The sequence below is a fragment of the Ambystoma mexicanum genome, chromosome 7q (genome assembly GCF_040938575.1).
Source record: "Ambystoma mexicanum isolate Mex_15411 chromosome 7q, UKY_AmexF1_1, whole genome shotgun sequence".
Classification (NCBI taxonomy): Eukaryota; Metazoa; Chordata; class Amphibia; order Caudata; family Ambystomatidae; genus Ambystoma; species Ambystoma mexicanum.
The window spans coordinates 952,353,970-952,378,966 of NC_090941.1; the positions used below are offsets into that span (position 1 = coordinate 952,353,970).

The following is a 24,997-nucleotide window of genomic DNA, read 5'->3' on the forward strand; positions in this document are numbered from 1 at the left end:
ATTGCGTTGGAAATTTTCATTTTAGGATGTTGCAAAGGCTAGACCTATCCAGGTTGAGAGTTGGGTGAAACTCCATTTACAGTGCCCGTAGATCTAGAAATGATCATTTGTGTTAATTTTCGATGACATGGTGTCTATTTTGATCTGTGAGAGATCACATCCCGGGTTACTGCTTACATTACGCTTCATTGACTGTACATTACGGTGCCACTCTACCATGCCCTGTTCTTGCTTTTAAAATATTTCAAATAAATAAACATAGACTCTAACAAGGTGGCACAGTAACAGGCCAGTAAAATGAGAAGAGGGCATTTTTCTTGATGAACTGGCACATACTAGCCAACTTGTTTGACAATGCAGAGCAACAAAGGTATGTAAAAGGTGTGCTGTCTGCCATGTTACGTAACATACTATACCACAACATTGAGAGTACAAACCACCAACCTGTCCACGTGACTACGTTTCTTACCAGCTGGTCCCCTTCATCCTCGTGGTACAGCAGCGGTTGCTTCAGAGGCCGCCGGATGTACGTGTGAGTCGTTGTGCCCTGGAAATAGGTGGCAGAAAACTTTGCAAACTTATACTCCGAGAGGTCTTCCTCCTCTTCTTCAGGCATAGGCAAGGATGCATCTAAATCTTCCTCCTCCATATCCCGTTGGCTCTGAGTGCGTTCAAGATCCTGCGTTGGAAGTCAAGAGATGTACATTGTCCGACTGTTCCTATCTTCCATACTTTTTCAAATGATAATAAAATAAGGCCACCTATTAACGGCCCAAAGACAGGGCATTGTTGAGTTTAGAGCATTCCTACCATTGGGGGAAGAATGCTCTGTTTGAAACAAGACAGGAAAGACAATGAAGATACACTGGAAAGCTGGGAGAGAAACATTAGCCAGTCATTATTGCCTTCTTCCACTGCAATATTCCAATTTTCTAATAAATAGAAATCTTGTGCAACAACAACACGTTTGTCAAAAAGGTTATCATATCTTTGTTTTGTATGATCATATCACAGGATCCAGTCAAATGGAGATGAAAAAAGAAAGAATAAAAAACATCTAGAGTGGAAAATGTTGCGTTTGTCAAGTAAATAACAGAAAGGTTTTAAAACATTCAATTATTTCGAAGGATGCGGTGTAAAATTCAGATAATAATTTATCTTAAAGTCTACACCAATTCTTAACATTCTGTGTTGGAACTTAAATTTAAATGTATTATAAAATGCCTTTATTAAAGAATGTTATTGAAATGTACAGTAACAGATTATGGTTGAGTTTTGTGGGTCACCTTTGCTTTAAATCTGTTTGCTATGTATATGGCCTTCACATTGATGATATATTTTGTTATGGAGATGAGATGTATTATATTTTGGAAAACGTTCGCTTTGCGAGTATGTGTTTTTTTTATAGTCCGTTTATGGAGTTAAGACATGGTGGAGGGGTGGTGGGTGATCTATCGGGTGGCTGAGGAGAATGGGGTCCCCAATGTTGTTCTGGGTTATGGATGTTGTTAAAAGATTTCACAGAGATGTCGGTGGGAGGCAGAAGGGTGGGTGGGAGGTCTTCTTCTGTTAAGTAGAACTGTGGTAGGAGATTTGAGGGAGATTTTGGAGGATTTTCGATTGGGAAGGTTGTGGTATGGGGGAGTCTACCTATGTTATGTAGTATATCCATGTGGATGCTTAAGAGGTTAGCAGGGAATCAGTCACACAGGCCTATTATTTAGGTCTGTTGTATGGGAAGAATATGTAAAGGGCTTGGTTAACAAGAGGGAGAATAGCATAGGTAGGCATGTCAAAATATCAACCTACAATCATTGTAGCTTATCATTTTAGGTCAACATTTTTACGCATTCACTTTGTTACTCATTATGCCGATATGTTAAACGATGTAGGTTAACATTTTTACACAGTACAATATCATTTAGCACTAATTTTGCCCAGATTAATTTAAGTTTCCATATAATACTGTTTGACCTATTTGTTAAAACATGTTATCACTCAATTTCTTTTTTTAATTATTTTTTAATTAAGATTCATGGTTGTGTTTCAAAACTGATTGTATCCCGCCTCACTCCTTTCTTCACATGGGATCCTTTCCATCATTTATGAAGGAAAGAGAGAAATTGAGTGAGTTTGAGCCTTTCCGTCACTGGGCATCTTCAGCCGGCAGCAAGGTCTCCGTTATGAATTTTGCTAGTCGACATATCAGTCTAAAGTCCACTCCCAGACGGACTGTCTCCCACTAGTCTTCCATTGAATAAGAGGGTTATTACATAAAATGGTTTTCCTAACAAAACAAGGTTTCATTTTCCTTTACAAAATAAGAGAGATGATGTAATGTTTCTATTGGCAAACTATACATTCCCAAGATATTCACTGACAGAAGGATGCAAATATGAACAGAATTACAATTTGTTCTATGAATCAAAATATGACATAGGAGAGGTTGCATGCCCTGAATTTAATCTTTAACACAATAAAACATAAAAAATGGCAAATTGACTACTATGACGTCTTTATGACTCAGGTGCTAAAGGCCTGTATTTTTACTTTTTTGGCATCCTACATTGTATTCCTTAACTACAGTGGTGCAGCTGGTTCAATTTCAAGATTGTTTGCAGCATTTGAGATTGGTCTGAAAACTCTAGATATATGACTATTGGAAAAACATACTCTAAACCTTCTTTAAAGTTATCTTTTCATTTTTACAAATACCTTTTCCCTAATTAATATTGACAACATTTTTCTAAAAGGTTGCATATGCGGGTTTGGTTTTAATGCAATTTTCTGATATGTGTTTAACTTATGAGTTGTTATTTTACTATGCTAAATTGTGAATTCTGTGCAGGGTTCGAAATTGAGGAGAGCTGGCAGCTATTTAGTGCCTGCTTGTAACCTAGAATAGCCTAGTTGGCTCGATAGCAAGAGTTATCAGGAGCTACTTTTGGCTCCCCTTGCCAACTGATGCTGAACAAACATACCTATGTGACACTGACCCTGTGGGTTTGGGACAATCTCTAAATAAGCATAAGGACACATCTTTATAACAATCAAAGCATAAGCGGTCATAACTAATGGGAAAAATGTTACTTTGCATCTGATGTTGAAGTTAAATTTGCAGAACGCTATGTACTAGCTACTGGTTAATGCTGGATACCCATGAGTTGCTTTTAGCTCCTGCTTATCCGATCTGAATCCCTGCTGTTAAATAATATGTATGTTACGTGTGGTATTTGTGTTTTAGTAAATAAATACATTAACAGAAGCTTTTCAAGACAACATCTAATTGCTATCAAGCTTGCAAACAAAAATAAGGCAAAGCAGCTGTATAATAATGTATGAAACAAAAATGAAAAACTATATCACTCCCTGATCAAACTCCTTTTGAGTATTCACTGACCAAGCAATAACCCATAAGAGATATTAGCCAATTCTAGATACAAATAGAAATTATTGCCATATCAGTCTCTGTCTTTTCCACCCCCATGTGCCACTGTTTAACAAACATTTTGGTGCTTAGGAATTCAAAAAGGAAACTGTTAAACACGATATTCATAATATACATTTTTTAAATCTGTCTTATGTGGTTCATCAGACCAGTGAATCAATAACTCCTTCCATTCCCCGACAAATACCTCAAATCCCGTCGGTGCCTGCCCCTCTTGGCCTGCCAGCGATGAAGTCGTCCCCAGGAATCCAAACATTTTGTCCACCATTTCAGAGTCGTTCACTGGCTCATTGCGAGCCTTTTCCATCTTGTCTAAGAGTTCCTTCTTCCGGCGGGCTACTTCTTTCTCCCTCACTTCCCGCTCAGCGTCTTCCAGGGCTAGCTGGGCAAGCCGTTCCTGCAGGAGAAGTTTCAAAGTTAGTTCCAGATTTTCTATTCACTAGTGCATTGCTTTATGCATAATTCAGTAAGTGAGTATCCTTGGCATTTATAATCCAACTTAACTATTTCAAGCCTAGTGTTTTTTCATTCCTTGTGTGCCAACTAAACATTCATAACCAGACCCTCTGATGGACTTGTTTATTATCCCAACGGCCTATAAGATGGCCATTTTCTGCTGAACCTCCAAAGTGTACTTGACATCACATAAGTCTTCCCAGCTCTTCTAAATCTACGCATTGACCATCTAGAACAAGTGTTACTGGATGTACCTGATCCCCATAGTTGGGGTTTGGGAGACCCATGAGTTCTTGCAAGAAATCACACCTGAGTTTGGGAGCACGTTTGGTCGGTGGTCTGCTGACCAAAGAGAACTGTGAATATTTGGCAGCCTTATAAAAGACCACGCTCACTTCCCGCGTATATATCATGCAATCCAGTCACTGGGATCCTCGCTTCCCTAGCAGTCATAACAACGTGGCACTTGTGTTGCAGCTTCTGGATGTAATGTCCTGCTTTCAACCAACGCTGGTGTTTTCTCTTTCATAGGAACCATCGACAACAGATGTCAGATGCCTACATGCCACACAAGGCAGTGCCTGGGATTTCCGCTTTCCTAGCCACAAAAAGCTGGCACGGTCGGTTACAGCCACTGAATGTACTATCCTGCCTGCAGACAATGATGTATTTTTAAATAAATAAACAACCAATACTATTTGTACCTCTTCGTTATTTACCAACACTAGCCACACAGCAAACCTCCTGTGTCGCCAAAATTGACCACAAACTCCCCTCGCAAATATCACTGACCCATCATCTCCCCACCCCTGCAAGCCCAAAGGAAGTCTGGGAAAGTTCAGCCTGTCAGAATCTGTAGAAATTCTGGCATTTATTAGTTAAGCCGAATAAATTCACATACGTTTACAAACAAATCACTTAATTTTGATTTGACCCCTAATGAAGTGATATAAACCTGGGGGGATGACGGGGCGTCCCTGTCAGTAATAACCTTCTTCCCGAGTTAAGTGCCTTAGCAAAGCGAGGGCACTGAAAGAGGGCGGTTGTGCTGTCACCAAGAGGGTTGGCCTACTACTACTATCCGAGAAAACCATACTTGACCCTTGCAAGCGCCAAGGGATATTTAATAAAAATAAATGAACATAAACCTTAACTGAGCGATGATTAAAGCTGCGGTGTACTTTGAAAGTTAGTTTTACATGTTAATAAAGAGGGTGTTATCAGCAAAGAAAAGGGACTTTAGAAGTGCACTGCGGCTTTAGGCATCCCTCAGTTAAGTTTTGTTTTTTATGGTATCAAGAGGCCTTAGCATCTGCATGTGTCATTGAGGGTAATGAGGGGCGTGTTAGGAGCTGCATTGGAGCTATCTAAAGAAATGGGAGCAAGGTACAGGCTAAGCATCACCCAAGCAGCTTGTAACACAGGCTTGTACCACTGATCACAGCCTGCACTCCGAGCTTCCTGATTTTCTAAGTCCCCCGGCAAGGTGATAATGAACATCACTACCTACCCACTCTAAAGCCTAAACCCATCCTTATCAAACCATCCTCATCTGATCTAGGTGTGAAAGGTTCAGGAACATTTGTTGGTAAATTTCAGGGGTGAGAACATAACAGCACCTGACATTAAGAAATACAAAACAGGTGGTGCTGAGAAGATCTTATGGGTGTCTACTCTTTCTATTAGTTAGATAGTTAATTGCTCCTCTGATCATGCTAGCATAGACGACATGAAGCATGGATATTTCATATTCATTTCCTCTTAACTTATCTCTGTGGTGGATGAATAACTATGGTGTCTGTAGCAGGCACAACAGCTCAACAAGTTAAGTGCTCACCCCCGCCTGCATGATCCTCGTTCGAACCACAGCAGGTGCAACCGAGCTGTCATGGAACCTGAAAGGGTGTCCTTGGCTTCACTGGAGCAACTGCTTAAGGAGCCTCAGATGGAGATTGTAACCTTCTAGGAAAGGAATAAAACGCTGGGACACCAAGAGGAGGGGGTGAAGTTCTTACAAGCAGTTCATACACCACTGCCAAACAGAAGCCCACCACCTCTTTTTTAAAGATGTAGCTCTGGATGATAGCCTAAAATTTAGTGAGGGAATAAGGAACAACATAAAGACCATGTGAAGAAGGTTTTGCCAAGAGCACAGGAACATCACCTCTTTGCCAAGTTGGATAAAAGCCAATTGCCCACTACAGACATTCAATTCCTAGGGTTAGTCATTTCACCCTTGGGTTGAGGATGGACCATCAGAAGGTGAAAGCAGTTAGAGTCTCTCATATCTAGGAAATACAGAGCTTCTTGGGGTTTGCACATTTGTATTATCGGTTTATTTGGGAATTCTCAAAGGCGTATATATCAAATAAGTGCGCGTCCCAAGAAGGAGGTGAAATTTGTCTGGTTTTCAGGGGCAGAATCGGCAGTCACAGAGTTATACGGGAGGTTTACATGGGAGCCAATACTGCAGCATCCATCTCCTTCTCAGCGCACTGAGCTTCTACATTCTGAACACAATTTAAAATGTTAGGTGAAGGGCTAACTTAATTTCAATACATTTGATTTTTGTAGGAGGTTAATATCAGTGAATGGATGTGGGCCAGGGGAGGTAAAATATTTAACAAACATGGCTCGGAGGAACTGTACCCTGAATTTGTACTCCTGTTAATGCTATGCTGCTTGGCTGATTGATTTTGGTTGTTTACTTGTGCTTTTTTCGTGCTGCATTTCGTATAGTATTTGGTATAGAATGAAAGAAAGAAATATGGAGAAGAGACTACTTAAAATAAATGATAACAAGCAGCAAGATTCCGGAACATATCCTTTTTAATTAATGGCTGTAAAGTGTTACAGAAAGCTTTTTCAGATGAAAGGAATCTGAAAAGCTACTCACAGCATGAATGCAATGCCCCAGAGGCAGCGCAGCTACAGTAGTGATAGCATGTTCTTGCTACAGGAGAGTAGTGCCAAATATATTGACAACTATTCAAGAAGTCAGGACCAGGATTTCAAATGATACAGGATTGAATTTGAGGACTCACTACCGGATGCGCCAAAATAGTAGTACCAGAGGATGCAAAGCAGCTTAACTCCTGTGTAGCACGTCCTAGGTTGACCTCTTCAGGGGTTTGCGCCCTAGGAACTAATCTCCCAGTTCTCTCTTTCTCGCCTGAGAGTCAGAGTCTCTCACATGTTGGGACATTTTCCTGAATGACCGAAAAATGGTGCACCCAAAATAAAAAGTCCAAGAACCAAATCAGAATTTTACTTATGGCCTTGAGTGTTTCGCCACATTCTTTCTTATAATCTCAAGCCAGGTCCAACCTTGGGTTGCAACGTCTGCTGTGTCTCCAAGGGAAAAGTGTAGCTGGTGCTTCACCAAAATGCTAGCATCCAGCTCAAGCTCTGGAATCAGAGGCATGGCAAGAAACTGGCCCCTTAGAGGTTGGTTGAACCACAGAAGTGGGTACTCTTAGCCATCAGGATCTGGACTGCGGTCGTTCCTTTCTTCATGCCCATACTAGTCTCTGAACTGGCTGTAGGCTAGTGTCCAAACTCGTTCCTCCTCCCCTACCACTATCACCCGCCCTGGGCCAACCAGGCCCACTGAAACCTACCAACTTCATCTAGCTAACCTCCTCCCTCTAATGTTATTTCTCACCAATCTCCTCTATCTGAACAAGCTCTTTTCCTTGATGCCTCTCGCAGCCTACTCTCTTTCTCAGTCTGTCCTCTCCACACTGATCTCTCTTTTAATCGTCCTACTCTCTCATGCCTCTGGTATCCTTCCCTGCCAACCTCCTCACTATAGTCTCTCCTTACTAATTTCCAGCCTTGTCTCAGAAACTCTCTCCCATTCTCACCCTCCGGTCTCCAATCTCTTCTCAATCTCCATTATACATCATCTGTACTTGCCAATATCTTTTTGCCTTCTCGTTTCAGCTCCATTCTTTCCTCTAAGCTTACACCGTCTGCTCTCTACAAACAGCATCCCTCTTCCCTCTAGAAACTCCTCTTACTCTCTCAAAGCACCTAGCCCAGACTAACTGGAAGCCAGAGTGTGTATATATAGTGTGGTAATGCCTCTACCTGGGCTGGCCATTGGGTGTGAGACTGTACCTGTTTTCTCAAACTAGGGCTGCATGGTGATTGGCTGGATTCCCTGGAGCCATTTTAGTTGGGGGAACTAGATTAAACCTATATCATGCCTGTTTGCCATCTTGGAATCTCTCCTGGCTCTAGATGTAATGCTGAGGGCTGTGTGAGAAGGACGTACCGGTGGCCACTTTCAAATGCATGTAACGCACTGAGACCAACCTGGTGGCCTTGGCAGTATTTTCCCACCTTCATAACCACTTGGGATGCAAGTGGGTGTGCGGTTCACAGGTTACAAGCGATCTGCGGTTCCAGTGGTGTTCAAAGACTGCAAAATGTTTGCAGACCGTGGGAGGTTATCAATCTTGAAATGTTAGTGAGCTTAGTAAGGTTCTTGGACCGAGCAGGGTATGTGGGACCACACGGTTAGCTTTGCAAACATTCCAGCAAACTTGGTGGGAGGGAGGATGTTTGGATTCAGCACCCAGCTGGATGCCTGTGTGCCCTGAGAAAGATTTGAGGTCTGTCCAAGAAGAGCTTTTTGCTCGCTGTGACTCAGAGAGATGGCGAGTAGGGCTGCAGTATGTGACTGTCCTCTGCCTTGTTATAGGAGTCAGGGTAGATTGCCCAGGGAATCCTCCATCTACTACCTCACGAGGAACCTCTTAATAACGCTAGCATCAGACCGAGGATTTCGCCACAGAAGCTATCTCCTTACAAGACTGCAGTAAGGACATTATTTATAGGTTTTGTATGGCTATTAGCACCTGGCGGGGGTGCCAGCCATCAAGTGGCTAGGAACGTGGGCTTGAACCACCAGTGAATGCCTGCGTTCCATGCCACCTGATGGCCGGCACCCCTTGTCGTTATCTTCTCCCACCCTCCGTCCCTTTTTTTAAAATTCCGCCAATGCCCCCCAACACCCTCGCCTACAACTTACCTTATTTCAGTTGCGACGGCACTCGCTGCTGCAGCCGCACCTTCTGGTCTGCTCAAAATGGCCACTATGGAAAGGGAAGAGGGGCTCGTACGAAACTCTGCCTTCCCTTTTCATGGCAGCCATATCTGTAAAGGAAAGTCCTTCTTGCAACGGGACCCCGCAAATCCTTTTTTTTTTTAAGCACCCTGGGTTACTGCTTTGGCAACCCGGGTGCTAATAGCTTTAAGCCCCCGTTCCAAAAGATGAAACAGAGGTTAACGGCCCAGAGCCCTCGTTATTCACCCTCGCTTCACTCAGGTCTATAACTTGGAGTGGCATGGCTAGGTCTCTCAGACAATCAGGGAGCTAAGAATGCAGGCCTTACCCCCATGGGTTTGCATGCCTTCAGAGCCCCCTGAGCAGCTGGAAGTCACCATCTTGCCTCCCAGGCTTCAGCACCCTTTTCCCGCATCCCTGACACATTTCTACCTCACTCTCGCTACGCTCCCCTGTCCCCAGTTTACTCACTTTTCACATGCTCTCCCCTCCGCTTCCCTTCCTGCTCGCCTTCTCTTGCCGTCTCGCACTGCTTGCTGCACCCGTGTCACCATGGAATTGAAGATGGGACAAGAAGTAGTTCCAGGCTCCTTGCTTGCCTGGCAGCCATTTTCCTTATTTTCCACTGTGCCGAGTCATAATTTAAAACTGAAAACCCTATTGGTTCCCCCGAAAAGCATGCCTAGGTGATAATAGATACACCCCTCCTCGGTGGGTGGCTTTACTGCATGGTAATTGATCCGGGCCTGCACTGAGGATCTGCCCTCACTCATGCCCGCATCATTGCCAAGAGGTAAAGCTTCCACTTTGTGGGCTATTGTTTATTTGAGTTCCTCACCTTTTAGATCTTATCCATCACTGGTTGCTAACATTGCTTTAATTTACAACTCCTGGATTTCACATCTCTCTCCACGCCCTCCTCTGATCAACTACAGTGAACACCATTTCCTTATTACAGTGCCCGCTGCCATTTTATCCTGGAAAACATGCCAACTACTGACAGTGAATGTAAAATACATTTCTAATGACCCCAACAAGTACCACTCCATCTGAACCCTTATATCTACTCTGTGCTTAATTAAACTAGCTGCCTCCCAATAGTTTACCTTTTAAGCTACTTTTCCTTTGCCCTTGAATTCAACATGCATATCCAAATCAGATTCATATAAGTAGAAATATAATGTATTACCTATGGGAAATTACAGTAACTGTATCCAAAATGAAAGAGTTATTTAAGGATACATGTATATTTTTTATACAACGCCAAACTATGATGTAATTCTTATCATGTTAATTGGGTACCACTGCAACAATAATGCAGTTAATGACTGAATTAGTGTTTTAATATATATCACTTTTATTAGGTTTTTATAGTATTTAAATGAGCAAAGAGCAAAGCACAGTTTAATCTTAAAACCACATTTTCTTTGAGTGTGGATCAGGACATGGCTCTGGAGGTAATGAAGGCTTTCAAGTCAATGCAAATGCTCCATTCCTTTGTACACTACAGCAAGCAGTGATCTTTATGTTTACCTGGTGTTTCTTCTCAGCCTCCTGCTTGGCCTTCTTGGCGCTCATCTCCTTTTTGAAACGTTCCTCCTCAGCAAGTCTCATCGTCTCTGCTTCCAAGCGACGGCGATACTAGAAAAACAATATTTAAAGTATTTGATAATAGAGTTAAATATTTACTACCGCCATAGCCTTGCTAAACAAAAATACCCCTCCCAGCCTGAAAAGTGCAGGCTATGCATGACCCCCCCCCCCTCCCTCCATTGGGCAATTAGGGGCCCTGGGAAACTGCATACCACCCAGCAAGTCCACTTCTAGAGGGGGTGTAAGGTGCAGGCCACCTCCTGGATGGTAAATATCCTGCATCTCTTTTGGGGGCTCAGTTAGCTCAATGCATTTGCATATTAGTAATATGTACTTTGCCAACCGCACACCCTAATTTTAGGGCAATGCCGCCATAAAACTGCTTGCAGAAGCTGCACACCTGTGCAATGGGTATTACAAAAGGGACTGAAAAGTGGTACAGACTGGCACGTCCTCCACCCACACAAACTCACTATAAAATATTTTTAGAGTAGGCCATGAAATAGGTGGACTTGATGGGTCTGACGGTCACCTAGCCATGTTTCTGCAGTTATTTTCGATAGAGAGATTGCACATCTCTGTAAAGTGTACCTTGATGGCTGCATTATTTCTGTCCTCATCTGTACATTATCTTACTAATGCAAATGAATTGCTATGTACAAAGATGAATCAAGCATGCCAGGGCTGGGTGTGAACAGGGGATTATGGGAAACCTCAGAAAGGAAATCAAAAGGCTTGGGCAATTAAAGGGAGCAATGAGAGGAGGCGGGGCTAGTTGCAGGTCCTACAACATGACTCATCAGCAGAGGGCCTACACACTGTACCCAACCCCTATAGTGTTAACACTTGAAAAGGGAAAATAGATGTCTAGGTGCTCACATACTGGTACCCTCTTGAACCCAATGTGAGCTGATCCTCGCCTAGAGAATGATCAGGATCAAGACTTAAAAGACCCAGAATCCTTCCTTTAAAGAACAGACACACAGCGCTCAATAGCGCCTCCGAACATTACAGTGATAGATACCATGAAAGGTCAAACCAAAAAGTGCACGCTATAGCCCATGGTACAGGCCATACGCACTTAAAGTTGAACAGACCTCTCTGCCAGAAGCCAGAAACCCAATGATCTGCACCATGAAAACTGTATTAGAAACTGTACACTACAACAACCAGGGATCATATTCTTGAGAAAATCTGTGCATGCCAATATTCCTCTGAAATAACTGTACGTTAAAAACGTACTGCCGTAGTACATTAAATTAATGTAAAGTGCACTATAATTTAAAATGATTATTTGTTTTCTGGATTTTCGAATTCTGGAGCGGGATCATGTGATTTGCGAAAGGAGCACCCCACTGGAATAGATTCCTTGGCCCATCAGGAAAGGCAAACAGTTATGCAGTCATTCAGGTAAATATTACTGAATTACTTTTTCTGCTTGAGTCATTTTCAAGAAAAGTCATTCTGAGGAAATGGAAAAGTGAGGAAGTACCAGATGGATCAGAATGGATGAAGGATCTGCAGCAAGTGTCGAGAATGCAGAAAACGATCCTTCTCAAATCTGGGGAAGATGTTTGGAACTAAGATTTTGTTTGCCGTAATTGTGTTTCAAATGCTTGTTTCCTGAAAACGACTTCTGTTATGACATGACTTGTGTTTGGTGCTCAACATGTGATGAACCTGGTTTTATGTTTCTCTCCTATGCCTGTTGATGTTTGTTGTATTTGCTTTGTTATATTATGTATAACATTTTAATAAACATGCCAATTAAAAAAATAAATGTACGCATTTTCAATGTCTTTAGTGAAAAATAATAACCAGACGACATAAATTAATTCAAAATAATGTCTGTAGATACTATTACATAGAAAACTCTAGCACAAAGCCATCTCCCTATTAGTGGGTGATATGCATTAAAGCCTGCCAGTAAGCCATCACTTCCCTAACTAATATCAATGGGAGCAAAAAGTACCTTTTCAAGACCCTGGCATATTCCCTTCATTGTTACTGTGGTGTGACGGTGAGCAGCAGCAAATCATTTAAAACATTCGGGCAAATATGTGAGAAATTAAAGTAGTGCACAGCGATCACAGTCACTTACCTCTCCCTTCAGACGCCTGTATAGTCTGCGGGCTATCATGCCTCGGGCATAGGCCTGGATGGTATAGACGGCCCAGAGTCGGTGTCTGAAGGCTTTCCGCACCAAGTACCCTCTGCACCGTGCCTGTAACTCACTGATCCGTTTACGGGCCACATGATACTGCTTGTGGAGTTTCCGTGAACGGTAAAGAGCCTGAAGCCTTAAAAATCCAATTTTCATCTGCAAGGAAAAAAAGAGAATTAGTGCACAGCTAAAGTTGAACTCAAACTCCAGTTTTAGTTGGATATCTCAAGGAATTATTTAGACCCAAAGATGCATGTTCCCTTTGTTTTCCACCACTCCCTGCAATCCCCCCACTTTCAGAAAGGACTAGCCTCTGTACACTGTCCACTGTCAGAGATACCAGCTCCTCCCAGAGTGCCTCAGGACATCTCAACTACCTTGCCTGAAGGGCACCACTACCGAGACGCCGCCAAAGGGTGTCTCACTTGCTAGTCCCTGGGTATCTCTCTCTCTCTCTCAGGTGGCCAGGGCATGGCCATCAGCTTTGGATCCAGACCCTGAGGGTGGACCAGTGCAGGAGGGTCACCTGGGTGAGGGATCTTCAGGGAGTGGGGGTGAGACAACCGATGGTAAGACGTGCTATCCCCCCCTTTCCTGTGCCCATACCCCATCCTATTTTATAGGATTCTCTGGCATTCCAACTCCCCTCCTTTCTACACAAACACTGGGCCGAGGAAGAGGAGGACTGAGAGTAAAGAGGCTAACCCTTGCATATCCCCATTGGATATGTACCATTAATAAGGTCAGGCAAAGTCAGGCACTTGACCTTAATCATATACATCTGATACCCATTAGCTCCCCCCACATGGATAAAAGGCAGAACATGGAGACATACTGTGAGCAAGGTGGAAAGCGAGAAGGAGCAGATCTTCCAGGGTGAGGCGAACCCACTGGACCAGGACGACCGATCAAGGGACCATATCGAGGGGTAGGGGAAGCCTGAAGGTCACTGCAGGAGGTGGATGCCTCCAGGAAACCATGAAGGGTACGTGGAGAAAGCCAAATCCCAGACAAGAAGAAGCCTGCATTGTGTTTCAAGGATGCCAGCGGCACTCCCGAGTCAACAGCAGAGTTGGGGAGGTGAGGCCAAGCCTGTGGTACTAACCTTGACTCATGAAACAAAGACGCGGAGAACAGAAAGGAATGCACACAACAGGTGAGTTAGCGAAAGACATGAAAGGCCGGTTTGTGTCAAGGAAAGATTGAAACCGCAACAGTGCATTTCCCAATTGAAGATTGCGCACGTGCTGATGAGACCTGAAGGCAAGCAAACCTGTAGTGAACTTTAGAGTCAGCAGTAACTGTGAAGCCAGTGACACATAGTAGCAGACTGGTCAGGCGAAAGGAAACAGCCCACTCGAAAGTCTCTGCAAAATGTCTGATGTCTTGTTATAAAGCAACAAAGTGAACAAACTCTGAAATGCGCGATGGTCAAGATTAACCCTGACGAAAGAGGAAGTTAAAAGGTGTTTGCTTTAAGAGAAAGATTTCTTTGAACTATTCTGATTGTGATGTAGAACTACTCTCCTCTACCCTTGGCCCCCCTGCAGCCTCCTCTCCTCCCTCTTTCTCATCTTTTCCTCTGTTCTCCCCTGACAAGATTTCCAGACAAGTCCGATCTATGAAAGTCTTGTCAGAACAGATTCTTCCCATATTCATCCAAAACCATGAAGGACCACATTGACACCCTTGCTACTTCTCTGGCCGACTTATGCAACCACTCCTTCGCCTCTGGAGCCTTCCCGTCCCCTCTGAAGTACTCTCCTGGGCACCCTCTTCCCAAGAAACCCACAGCCAAGCCCTCTTGGCCGGCTAACTATCACCCAATCTCTATCACTCCTTTCCTGGGCAAACTCCTGGAAAAGCTGGCCATCTCCCAGCTTAATCTTCACACCAGCTCTGTTGGTTGTCTCCATGACCATCATCCTGGCTTTAGAGCTGCCAGAAGCACGGAAACCGACCTGCTCTCCAACCTTGATTCTAATATCCCATCTGTCCTCATTCTACTCGATGTTTCTTCTGCCTTTGGATACGGTCAACCATGTAATTGGGCTCAACGGCCTCTGTGATAATCTGGGTATCACAGATCAGGCTCTGGCCTGGGTGACCTCCTTCTCCAACCGACCCTCCCAGGTCCAACTTGGGTCCTTCCTTTCTCACTTTCTACTTGTGGTGTTCCCCAAAGGTCTAACCTCTCTCCCTGGCTTTTCAACCAATAACCGGCACCGCTCGTCCACTGCATTGCTGCTCTCTGCTCAAAGTTTCAGTGCTAGGCGGATGACACCCAACTTGTTCTCAGGCCCCCCTCTGCCACCTCTTCTCCCTCCCTCATCTCCAACTGTGTCGGCAATCCAGGAGTGGAGCACCGCCAACCACCACTGCCTCAATGCCACTAAAACAGAGATCCTCCTCATCGGCACACCTGCATCTTCCTTTCCTGTCTCTCTCTGGACGGCCTCCCTTGGCCCTCTTCCTGCTCCCACTTGCGAGGCTAAGAACCTCGGGTCATCTTCGACTCCACACTTTCCTTTTCTCCTCACATCTATGACATCTCAAAAAAGTTTAAACACCAACTGCACCTCCTCAGAGGTATTCTACCTTTCCTCTCCTTTCCCCAGAAGCACAATGTCTCCAGGCTCTGGTTCTCTATAGGCTTGACTATTGCAACAGTCTCTTTCTTAATCTGCCTTCAACCACTCTCCACCCTTTGCAGCTCATCCAGAACAGGACTGCGAGACTTGTCCTTGGCCTGAAGCCCTGGGATCGTATCTCTCCAGCCGTGAAATCTCTTCATTGGCTCGCGGTGGCTGCAAGGATTAAAATCAAGAACCTTTGCATTGTCCACAAGGCTTTCTGAGGCCTGGGTCCACAATATCTTCAACTCTCCCCCCGTAAACACATTCCTACTTGAGCTCTACGCTCCTTCACCTCCAACTCCCTCAGGGTCAGACGCTTCTCGAGTTAGGGGTAGATCCCTTTCCTCGGCTTGGTCCTCCCTCTGGAACAGCCTCTCTGCCTCTCTGAAACTTGAGGACGACCATCTTCGATTCCAGAAGCACCTAAGGACCTTCCTCTTTGCTTCTGCCTTCGCTCTTGCTCTCCCCTGCTAATCTGTCTGCTTTGGCACCAGGCATCTGGTTACCCTCTAATTTTGGACACAGATCCCTGCCCTCCCAGCCACACACCTGCACTGCCTCCTGGCAACCCATGCACTTGGGTCTGTATCTGCAACCCTACAGTCCCCTTCCAGTACTAGACACCCGTTGCCTACACCTCATTCTCACACTTACCACCCGCTGGCCGCATTACCTGTTTTTGTTCTATCACGTGTTCAGCACTTTCCACTCCACCCCTGCCCCTCGCATTTTTCCCCTTCCCTCTCCCCTGCACTTGCATGTTCTCAATGTCACTGGGCCTAGTAAGATCGTTGTTTCATCCTCCCTTGTCTCCCCTCCCTTGCCTCGTCGTGCTCTAAACACTTGTGTATGGGCACAATACAAATAAAATATCATGAGTGTTTCCTGTTGTGTGGGGTTATTGGATATCAGCTTGAAGTGCTCTGCACCCTCTTTTAGTCCATAGGTTTCTATATGTCGCATGCGTCTGAAAGGTGACGGAGAATCAATACCCCAACTCTGTGGTAGTTGAGTAAAGACAAAGCTTTCACACAAAAACTGCGCCACTGTAGTGCAAAAACATTGATCTCTGGTTTTATTTGTTTCAATTTACTCGTAGGAGGGACCTTTGTGAGACACGTGTTTCGGCATGTCTTGTGCCTTTTTCAAATCAAGGCAATATATGTTGCATCATCACATATTCAGTGCTTCTGTCTTTCTTGAGTCTGTAGTCGTTTGTCTGCCTTAATTCCAGGGTTAAATCCCTCCTGCAAAGTATCAGTTCTTGTTCATATGTGTCAGTTCTCTGAGACCGGTCTCTGAGAACATATATTGCCCTGATTTGAAAAAGGCACAAGATGTGCGGAAACACGTGTCTCTTCAAAAGGGCTCTCCTATGGGAGTTTGCAGAGATTGAAATTAATAAAACCAGAGATCAATGTTTTTGCACAACAGTGGCGCAGTTTTGTGAAAGTTTTGTCTTTAAATAAAATATCATATCATCAAGAGACAATGTGGCAAATAGCATAAGGGAGAACTGAAGTGAAAGTCGAAGTGGTCCTGCAGAGGTTTGTGGAAAAGCCTTGCACATTTTGAAAGTCTTCGACATCAGTGAAAGTTCCGCGCCCGACTGACGGAGACCTGGAACATGAAATAAGTTAGGGGAAGGGAACCCCTAACAAATGTGAATAAAGCATGGGTGAAGGAAACCCCTGCAAGTGCTGTGATTGCGAGGTCCGAGCCTGCTGAGGAAGATCTATGTTGAATCAGCTACTTTTGTTGAGAGGTCAGTGCCCGACTGAGGGAGACCTACATCAACTATTGATGTTGAGAGGTCTGAGCCTGACTGAGGGAGACCTATGTGAACTGTTGATGACTAGAGAGGTCTGAGTCCAACAGAAAGAGACCTATGTGAATTTTTGATGAACCGTGAAATAACATTTTGGTGGACTTAAGTGACTTCAACGCGGAAGGCCAAGCGGGCCGTGACCCACGTTTTAAACTTCCTTTTTTTGATAACCAGAGCAGAGTGGATCATCTTTTCTACAGGAGCCGCCTTACTCTGTGCTGTCCAACATAGGGAGGAGTGCTGACTCAGCCGTCTTGATCCTTTGTTATAACACTGACTTTCCTTTATTTATTTATTCACTTATTTTTTTTAATTTTATTTATTTTGATATTTATATAGCGCACCGAACCCTGAGGCATCTTTGCATACACTTTCCCCTTTACACACTTTTTGTATAGGAGATAGGGCAGGCATTAGTTTTCTTTTTTAGTATGAACCATTTTGATTTGACATAGACTGACTAGGACTGTGTTTTCTTTGTTATTTGATAGTAGAGACTACTCCAATCATAGCTATAGGGCAAAGTAGGAGTTTTTCCAAACCCCTAGAATTTAATAAAAGTTTTGAAACTTGTAGCTCTTGGGTCAGTATCATACTTGTTATAAGATGCCTCCCTTACAGTCTTCACTCCTTTCCCGGTGGTGACCTCTCCCCATGTAGTCAGGGGGTGGCAGACGCTACCTGATCCTGACCCTTGGAGCGGCTATATGAGGGAGGATGTGGGGGGACAACCTCGGGGGAGTATCAGGGTGCCACTGGACAAGACATGGTATTCCCCCTTCCTCTCTTTGTGGCATTTCATCCATACCCAATGGCTTAAAGACATATTGTTACACCTCCCCCATAAGATGTGTGTGCAAACCGTCAAAATCTGATTTGCCCAATAGAACATGGTATCTCCCTACCTATAAAGAACGACATTACCCTATTCTCATTTCCCAAACATCTATAGCCTATGGTGAAGTCCAATCAGAACATCCAGTGATAACCAGCAATGAAGTTTGCACAAACTCATATATACAACTACAAAGTAATACTGTGACAAGAAAGAAGCAAGGAGTAATGATGATCAGCCCCAGTGAGAATCAATGCCAGCAGTCTAGTGGATGGAAGAATTTGATTAAACCTATATCGGGACGACAAAGAAAACAGAGTTAACTTCCAATTGGGAAGTGTAGAGGACCTGTAAGGAAGGCATGGTATCAAACAGTAAGACGGTCTCAAGTGATCACAGTTCAAGGGTGTTTATTGAACTTCAATTAGGTTTGAAAAACACCTATATAACCCTAAACCTAAAGATGGGAGCAAGCTATGACATCAAATAATTATAACGCAATCATAATCGAGTCTGTCAAAATAAAAGGGCGTATACTATTAAACCTATTGCCAATCCCTACTTCGAAATACAAATAGTGTGGGAAACAATGTTATTCAAACGAAAAGTGTTCAAGAAATGATGTGTCAGGATATTCTCTTTGCCATTCAAAGTCTCTTATTTCAGAGGGCCTGATCCAACACGACAAACATTAAAGTTCCTTTCTTCTTTAGGATTTCACATGTACAACTTCTCAGGTGATTTACTGTTCACCCAGGGTCCCCCTCTGCTGGGCTCAGACCCACTTTAACACAAAGCTTCAATTGGTCTCCCTCTGCCGGACTCGGACCAAATTTATCTACTTTTGCAAACTTTCTCAAAATCGCAGACTTTCGACTGTGTGCAGGATTTTGCTCAACCCGTCGAAGGACCACTTTGATTCACAATTACTTGTTCTCTTCTTGATATAACCTTTTCCTCACTTTCACTTTTGCCACTTCTCAGCTGGATACCTTACAGAGACCTTTGATTGAGCACCCACGCAGTGCCGGACCACTCTGTCAAAGGTTTTGTATCTTGCTTTTAAAGTTCAATAACTCATCAGCAGTTCAAATTTACTTGCATTTCTTATCACACGTGTTTTAACAATGTTAGTTCCAGTGCTCGCCATGCAATGTTGCAGCTTGCAACCTTGGCTTCAACACAGACCGGTCTTGTATCGGTCTCCCCAACTCACTGGCTGTGTTGATTTCACGGACGCTGCTTTGTTTTTGGACCCGAGGACGGTACCACAGCTGCTGGAGCTTCTCCCCGCCTTGATAATTGACGCAGGATGGCCCCGGGTATCTCTGACACACAATGCAGGATTCTTCTGCCTGGTTTCCTGGTCTTATGCTTTCTATTCTTGAGGTTTCTGGAAAGTAACGGTTCATTGTCAAAAAGGTCAATGGAACTTCCCTCCTTGCGATCCCCTTCTGTTTTTCTGTCTTTCTTCTCTAGTTCAGCTGCAGTCTCCAAACTGCTGTTTCGTGTGTGCTTTGCCTCGCTCAGAGTGTGCTCTTGTGCTTAGCCTTTGTGTGGAGAAGTTTAATGGAAGTCGGGTGTGTGTGATGGCGTTAAGATTTGTTATCTGACTTTGGTAACCACAGTAGTCTTTACCAACTGGGGTCTCCTTTCACAGGGTGACTTTCCCCCCGACAGCGCAACCTGCAGTGAAGCAATAAACAACCTGACAGGATAGGGGCACAGGTGAAAAGGCAGAAGCAACCAGCAGAGCTAGAGAGGAATAAAAGAACAGATACACTGGTATCAATATCTCAAATAACCCACAGACTTTTAGGAATAACACCACCCTCTCGACCCACCCTCTCGACCGTACCTCTCGACAGTACCCAGTTCCTACCTGATGTTGCAAGGGCGAAGACAATGAACCTACTGAAATGTTTCTTGCCAGGAAGGTCTACAAAGTCATGCGTTCCACAAATGCTGAAGTGAGATAGAACCAAAATCCAAAGGAAAATAAGGCACCTGACCCAGACGGCACAAGCGCACAATCTAGGGAGAGTAAAGTACCTGACCCATACGGCACAAGGCCGCAATCTAGGGAGAGTAACCAAGCACAGAACAGTTCACTCCTTAGGTGAAGAAAGTTCCTGCAGGTTTGAAGGAAAGATCTGTACAAGGTACAGGAGCAAAACAAAAAAAATCACAAAACAAAAGCAATTCTGAATCCAAAAGAGTCCAGACAGTGCAAAAGCACAAAGGGAATCCAGGAGAAGCAAACATAACAATTGAGGGACAAAACTTGTACCAATCCTGGAAGCAAAGCCGAGGTCATGGAAGCCAAAAGTATCAGTCCAAGATTAGGAGAGCCTAGCATCAAAACCAACAGGTGCACAGCAACAGCAATCCATATAAGCAGAGCAGGGGTCAGGAATCCAGAATTATTTAGCGCACCACTAACCTCGTAATGAGCCCCACATGTTCCTTGAAGGATTCCCTGGGCCAGCAGTGACAGCTCACCTTGTATTTGCTTAAATGCAAACAAGTCTGATTCTTCACATATTTTGGCAATGCACAGTCAGATATAATTAACGTCAAGTCATGTGCCACTAGGATCTCTTTGACCTTACTGAGTTTGTGGCATTGATTAATTGAGGTAGATCTTGCAAAATAAAGTTGAAGTATTCTTTTGCTAAGGACTCTTGCCTACTCATTCCTTTCCTGGCTTGTGAATTATTTTGAAATCACACTGTTGTAATCTGAGGCCCACCTCTCAAATCAGGGGGGGGCATTTTGCATCTGGGATTTCTAATAAAATGGATGTCAGTGCCTGGTGTTCCGTCACAATGTTGAAGGGTTTCCCCAAAATAAATATATGAAAGTACTTGCATGCACCCAGAACAGCACACTCATTTCCGGAATGGAAAACACCTTTTCCACATCACGCAGGCTTTGCTTAGCGTATGCAACTATTTGTCTTGTCTCCTTCCGGGCTTGGGCTGGGCTAATATGGCATTTAGTCCAACCCTATTTGTATCCTCAGTGATTTCTGTGGATAGTGAAGGATCAAAGCAGCATGTGTCCTCCAGAGATGATGTCTGCTTTGATCCTTTGAAACGCATCCTCACACACCGAACCAGGGGGAATGATCGTCTTGCTTGGTTAATGGCTTCAACGGGGTGTAGATGTAGCAAATCCATTCATCTATCAACTGCAGTAACCCGTCACACCAAGAAAAGGGAAAACATCACTTATACCTGAGGGAGCATGTGATTCAGGATTGGTCGCTACATTTTCTGGATCAGGCTACATTGCCTTGCCAGAAGCAAAATATCCAAAAGATTTTATTTCAGCTTTATGAAGCTCACACTTTTCCCTGTATAAGATTCCGGCCAGCTCCATCTAGTGCAGTGCATACTGTGAGAAACCAGAGGGCGTCCTCACATCTACTTTCCTTAGATCCTCTGCGCAGGTGGCCAGGGAAGGGCCATCGCTATTGGATCTCAACCCTGGGGGCGGAGTAGCAACGGAGGATCACCTGAGTGGAGGGTTCTTGCAGGAAGGGGACTGACTTATCTTCAGATGAGACACAGTATTTACCTTTTCCAGACCATGATCAACTCCTAGTCCCAGACGCCTTTGTGGGGTATTGTTACCCCACTTCCTTGGGTCAGAATAACATCAGGAGAAAAGACAAGCCTTGAAGATCCAAAAGGTGGGGGAGAAAGAGTGGGGCCCTTGGGTGAGACATGGTATCCCCCCTTTGCCTAGTGACAACCAACCAAACCCTGCCCTGCCCCAACATTTATCGGTAAGTAAGATCCACTCATTTCTCCACCATTGACATTTGACAGTACTGGGACGAAGAAGAGGCAACTAAGAGCAATGAAGACTGTGCTCTTTCACCACTTTAGTACTGGGAAGAGGAAGATGCCTACTAAGAGTAGAAAAGGCCAGGCATGTCCCTTTAATGAGAGTCAGGCAGGGCTGAATAATCATCCACACCTGCAGCCTGTCAAGGGGCTGTAGGTCTAATAATGGAGCCCAACCCAGTGGCAGAGGAAATCGACAATAGGAGGACCAGGAGGTCGGTGCAGGCATTTGAGGACCGGACCACATGGCATGGGAGCGGGGACTCCCTGGAGAAGACTAGGAAAGTTGAAGGAGGCCTTGCCGAAAGGCTGCCCATTACTTTCCATTCAACATGCTCATTCCCCTGGGGTGGAGGAGCACCGCAGGAGTGTCTGAGGGGCAGTAACTGGAGCACCGACACAGAAGGTAGAAGTCTGTGTGATCCGCATTGCAGCACAAGCATTCAAAACTACCAGTGAGTTTGAAGAAGAGCAGACAAATAATTCATTTTTAAGCTCCGCCCCCTCACCGCCATCATGTTAGAACGACAGTGAAAGAGGTGTATGTATGACACAAGGCATTGTCCCGATGCTGCAGAGTGTATGAGAGATGTTATGCACTCAGACAACCGTATTGAATGTACCCTCGTAATAATACAGTAGACGGATGTTGACATACCGCAATGAACACTGAAGAACTGTGAAGAAAATCTAACAGCTGCAGAGTGACATTTTGAAGTAAAGACACCTAAAGACACATGGATGCATTGAAACAGTCTATGGGCCTCATTACGACCCTGGCGGAGTGGGTTTATGCCAGCGTTATTCACGGCGGACCCGTCCGCCCTACTACGAGTTTCCGTAGCGCCATGGATCGTTTTCCGCCTGGTTTTTCCGGGCGGAGAAATCCATGGCGCTACGGGACCTTGTCGTTAATTACGCCACCGTATTTTGAGGTGGCGTAACTAACGCCTTCCCCACTCCCATTATACCCTATGGGGCAAAAATGGGAATGGGGAAGGGTAAAATGGGGGATGGGGATTTACCGCCCCGCCAAGGTCGGAATGGGGCAGAAAATCCGCCAACCCCCATGGCGCTATCGGCAGCTTTCCGCCGTGCTCCATGGTGCATTTTGCACCGCGATTTCCGCCAGGGTCGTAATGAGGGCCTATGAATATTCAAAATAATAAAATATGTAACTGAAGCAACAAGAGAAGCATGTAATCAAGTTTGAAGAACTCATGAGTATCAAAGGAAAAAGTGGAAAGGGGCGAAGCAAATGTATATACAAGGAAATGCTGCGACATAACTTATAATGTGACTAAAGCGATCATGATGGAAATATGGATGTCAGACTCATATTGAATCTAACCAAGCTACCTCAGAAACAGACCAACGCTGCAGACAAGGGAGACGCTGGAAAAACAGCTCTGTGTGAAGGATGGAGAGGAGCCTCTTGGCTTGGGATCAAGGATGCTACTTCAAGAAATAATTGCAAGGCACAAGGGGAGTCAAAAGGATAACCTATGTACCAAAAACATTTTTCTCTTAGATTAAGTGAAGAAGAAAACATCTGCAAGGGCAAAGTATTGGACAATTAAAAATGCGGAAAGTCTATGGAAGGTGGAGTGAGCAAGTCTCTAAAGGCCGAGGGAAGTAATAGCACCTAGTACAATTAAATCAAATAACAGTAAATAAGAGGTCGAAATGGGCAAATTCGTGGTCTCCTCACACGTGACTCAGAGGGTGAAAACAAGGGCCATTCATTAAGCTCCGGATGAAGATAAGGGTGTACCGATACTCCATTAAAGATCCAAGAGCAAATACTAGGCTGCAAGGTCATCTACAAAGGAGAAACTTTGGCTAAGGGCCTGACCGATGACAGATGATGCACTACTTGGAGTAAGTGGGTAGTAATCGGATGTTGTTCTCTGCACCTGGGTTTCGTTTCACTTACGTGCTGCTAACAAGCCGAAAGTCCAAGGTTGGGAGAGAATGCCAAGCAATCATATGGGTCCATGTAGCAACTTGATATACAATGTTGCACAGGCCACTACTGCATTCCATTATAATCTGTATTAAAAGTATTAAGAGGTAGTTCAGGGTGTGCCTACAAGATAAGGGGAAGCCAATTAAGTAAACCCTGCCTTCAGGGTAGGATGGCGTCATAGCTGATGCATGTTGAGGTATAAAGCCTTTGTGTAATTAAAATCGTGTGCAGACTACTGCTTGTCGTTCACCAGATTGCCCTACATTATTTTGAACTGACAATAAAGTAGTACTTTGCCATATTCGTTGGGTCTGTCCGGTTACTTGAGTCGGGGGTCATTTACTATGGGCATTCCATTCTGTGGATAATAAATGCTTCAAGGTGCTATTGCACAAGTTTCTGATGCTTGAGAAACCCGGTGCTCGTGTGTGTACTGAAGTGTTCCCTGAAATACATTCATCAGAGTGGTCGTGGTTAGCCTGAAATACATTTTTAGTTGCTCAATTAAAGGGGAACGAATGGCTATATCTGTTAACAATACAACAAAGGGAAATACTTTGTATCAGAGTGGTCGTGTGTGGAAAGAAACACGTTTTCGAAAGTCTCTAAACACCGAACTATTCAATTAAAGTACAACGAACAGTTACATTTGTTCAATCTTAAATAAAAGGGAATATCTTGCATCGGAGTGATCGCGTGTGGCAAGGCACACATTTTCGAAGGTCTCCGCATATTGAACTATGCATTTAAAGTGAAATAAACAATTATTGAACACCATATTGAATTATTTATTTATTTAATTATTTTTGTAACGCGCTACTTGCCCATAGGCCTCTGAGCGCACAAATAAAATGGACAGGGCACACAAGATAACAATTAAGCAAGCAGATACAAATCTAAACAAGGAAGAAGTCAATTAAGACTTTGCTACTAAACAGAATTAAACAGGTGAAATCTAAAGGAGGAGAGGAAGTTTAAATCAATATAAACCATCATACATTGAAGTGCTAAAATGAATTTATTTGTAAACCAATCACCATATGCTGCAATATAAAAGGTTGTGAAAAGAACAGGCAAACAAAGGATACTGAAGTCTGATTTACAGTGACATTTTCAACATGTGGGAAAGCTACCAAATGA

At 44.1% G+C, this 24,997-nt stretch overlaps 1 protein-coding gene across 6 annotated transcripts in view; it reads right to left on the reverse strand.

Annotated features, from left to right (window-relative positions):
• Positions 1–24,997, reverse strand: part of MYO7A (myosin VIIA) — a 1,239,317-nt gene that overhangs the window by 287,098 nt on the left and 927,222 nt on the right. For all 6 annotated transcript variants that reach the window (XM_069640000.1, XM_069639997.1, XM_069640001.1 and 3 more), the window contains 4 exons: positions 12,673–12,891; positions 10,512–10,619; positions 3,636–3,845; positions 470–679 (listed from right to left, as the gene is read on the reverse strand). In XM_069640000.1, coding sequence (XP_069496101.1) covers positions 470–679; positions 3,636–3,845; positions 10,512–10,619; positions 12,673–12,891 — 747 coding nt within the window. The remainder of the gene's footprint in view (positions 1–469; positions 680–3,635; positions 3,846–10,511; positions 10,620–12,672; positions 12,892–24,997) is intronic.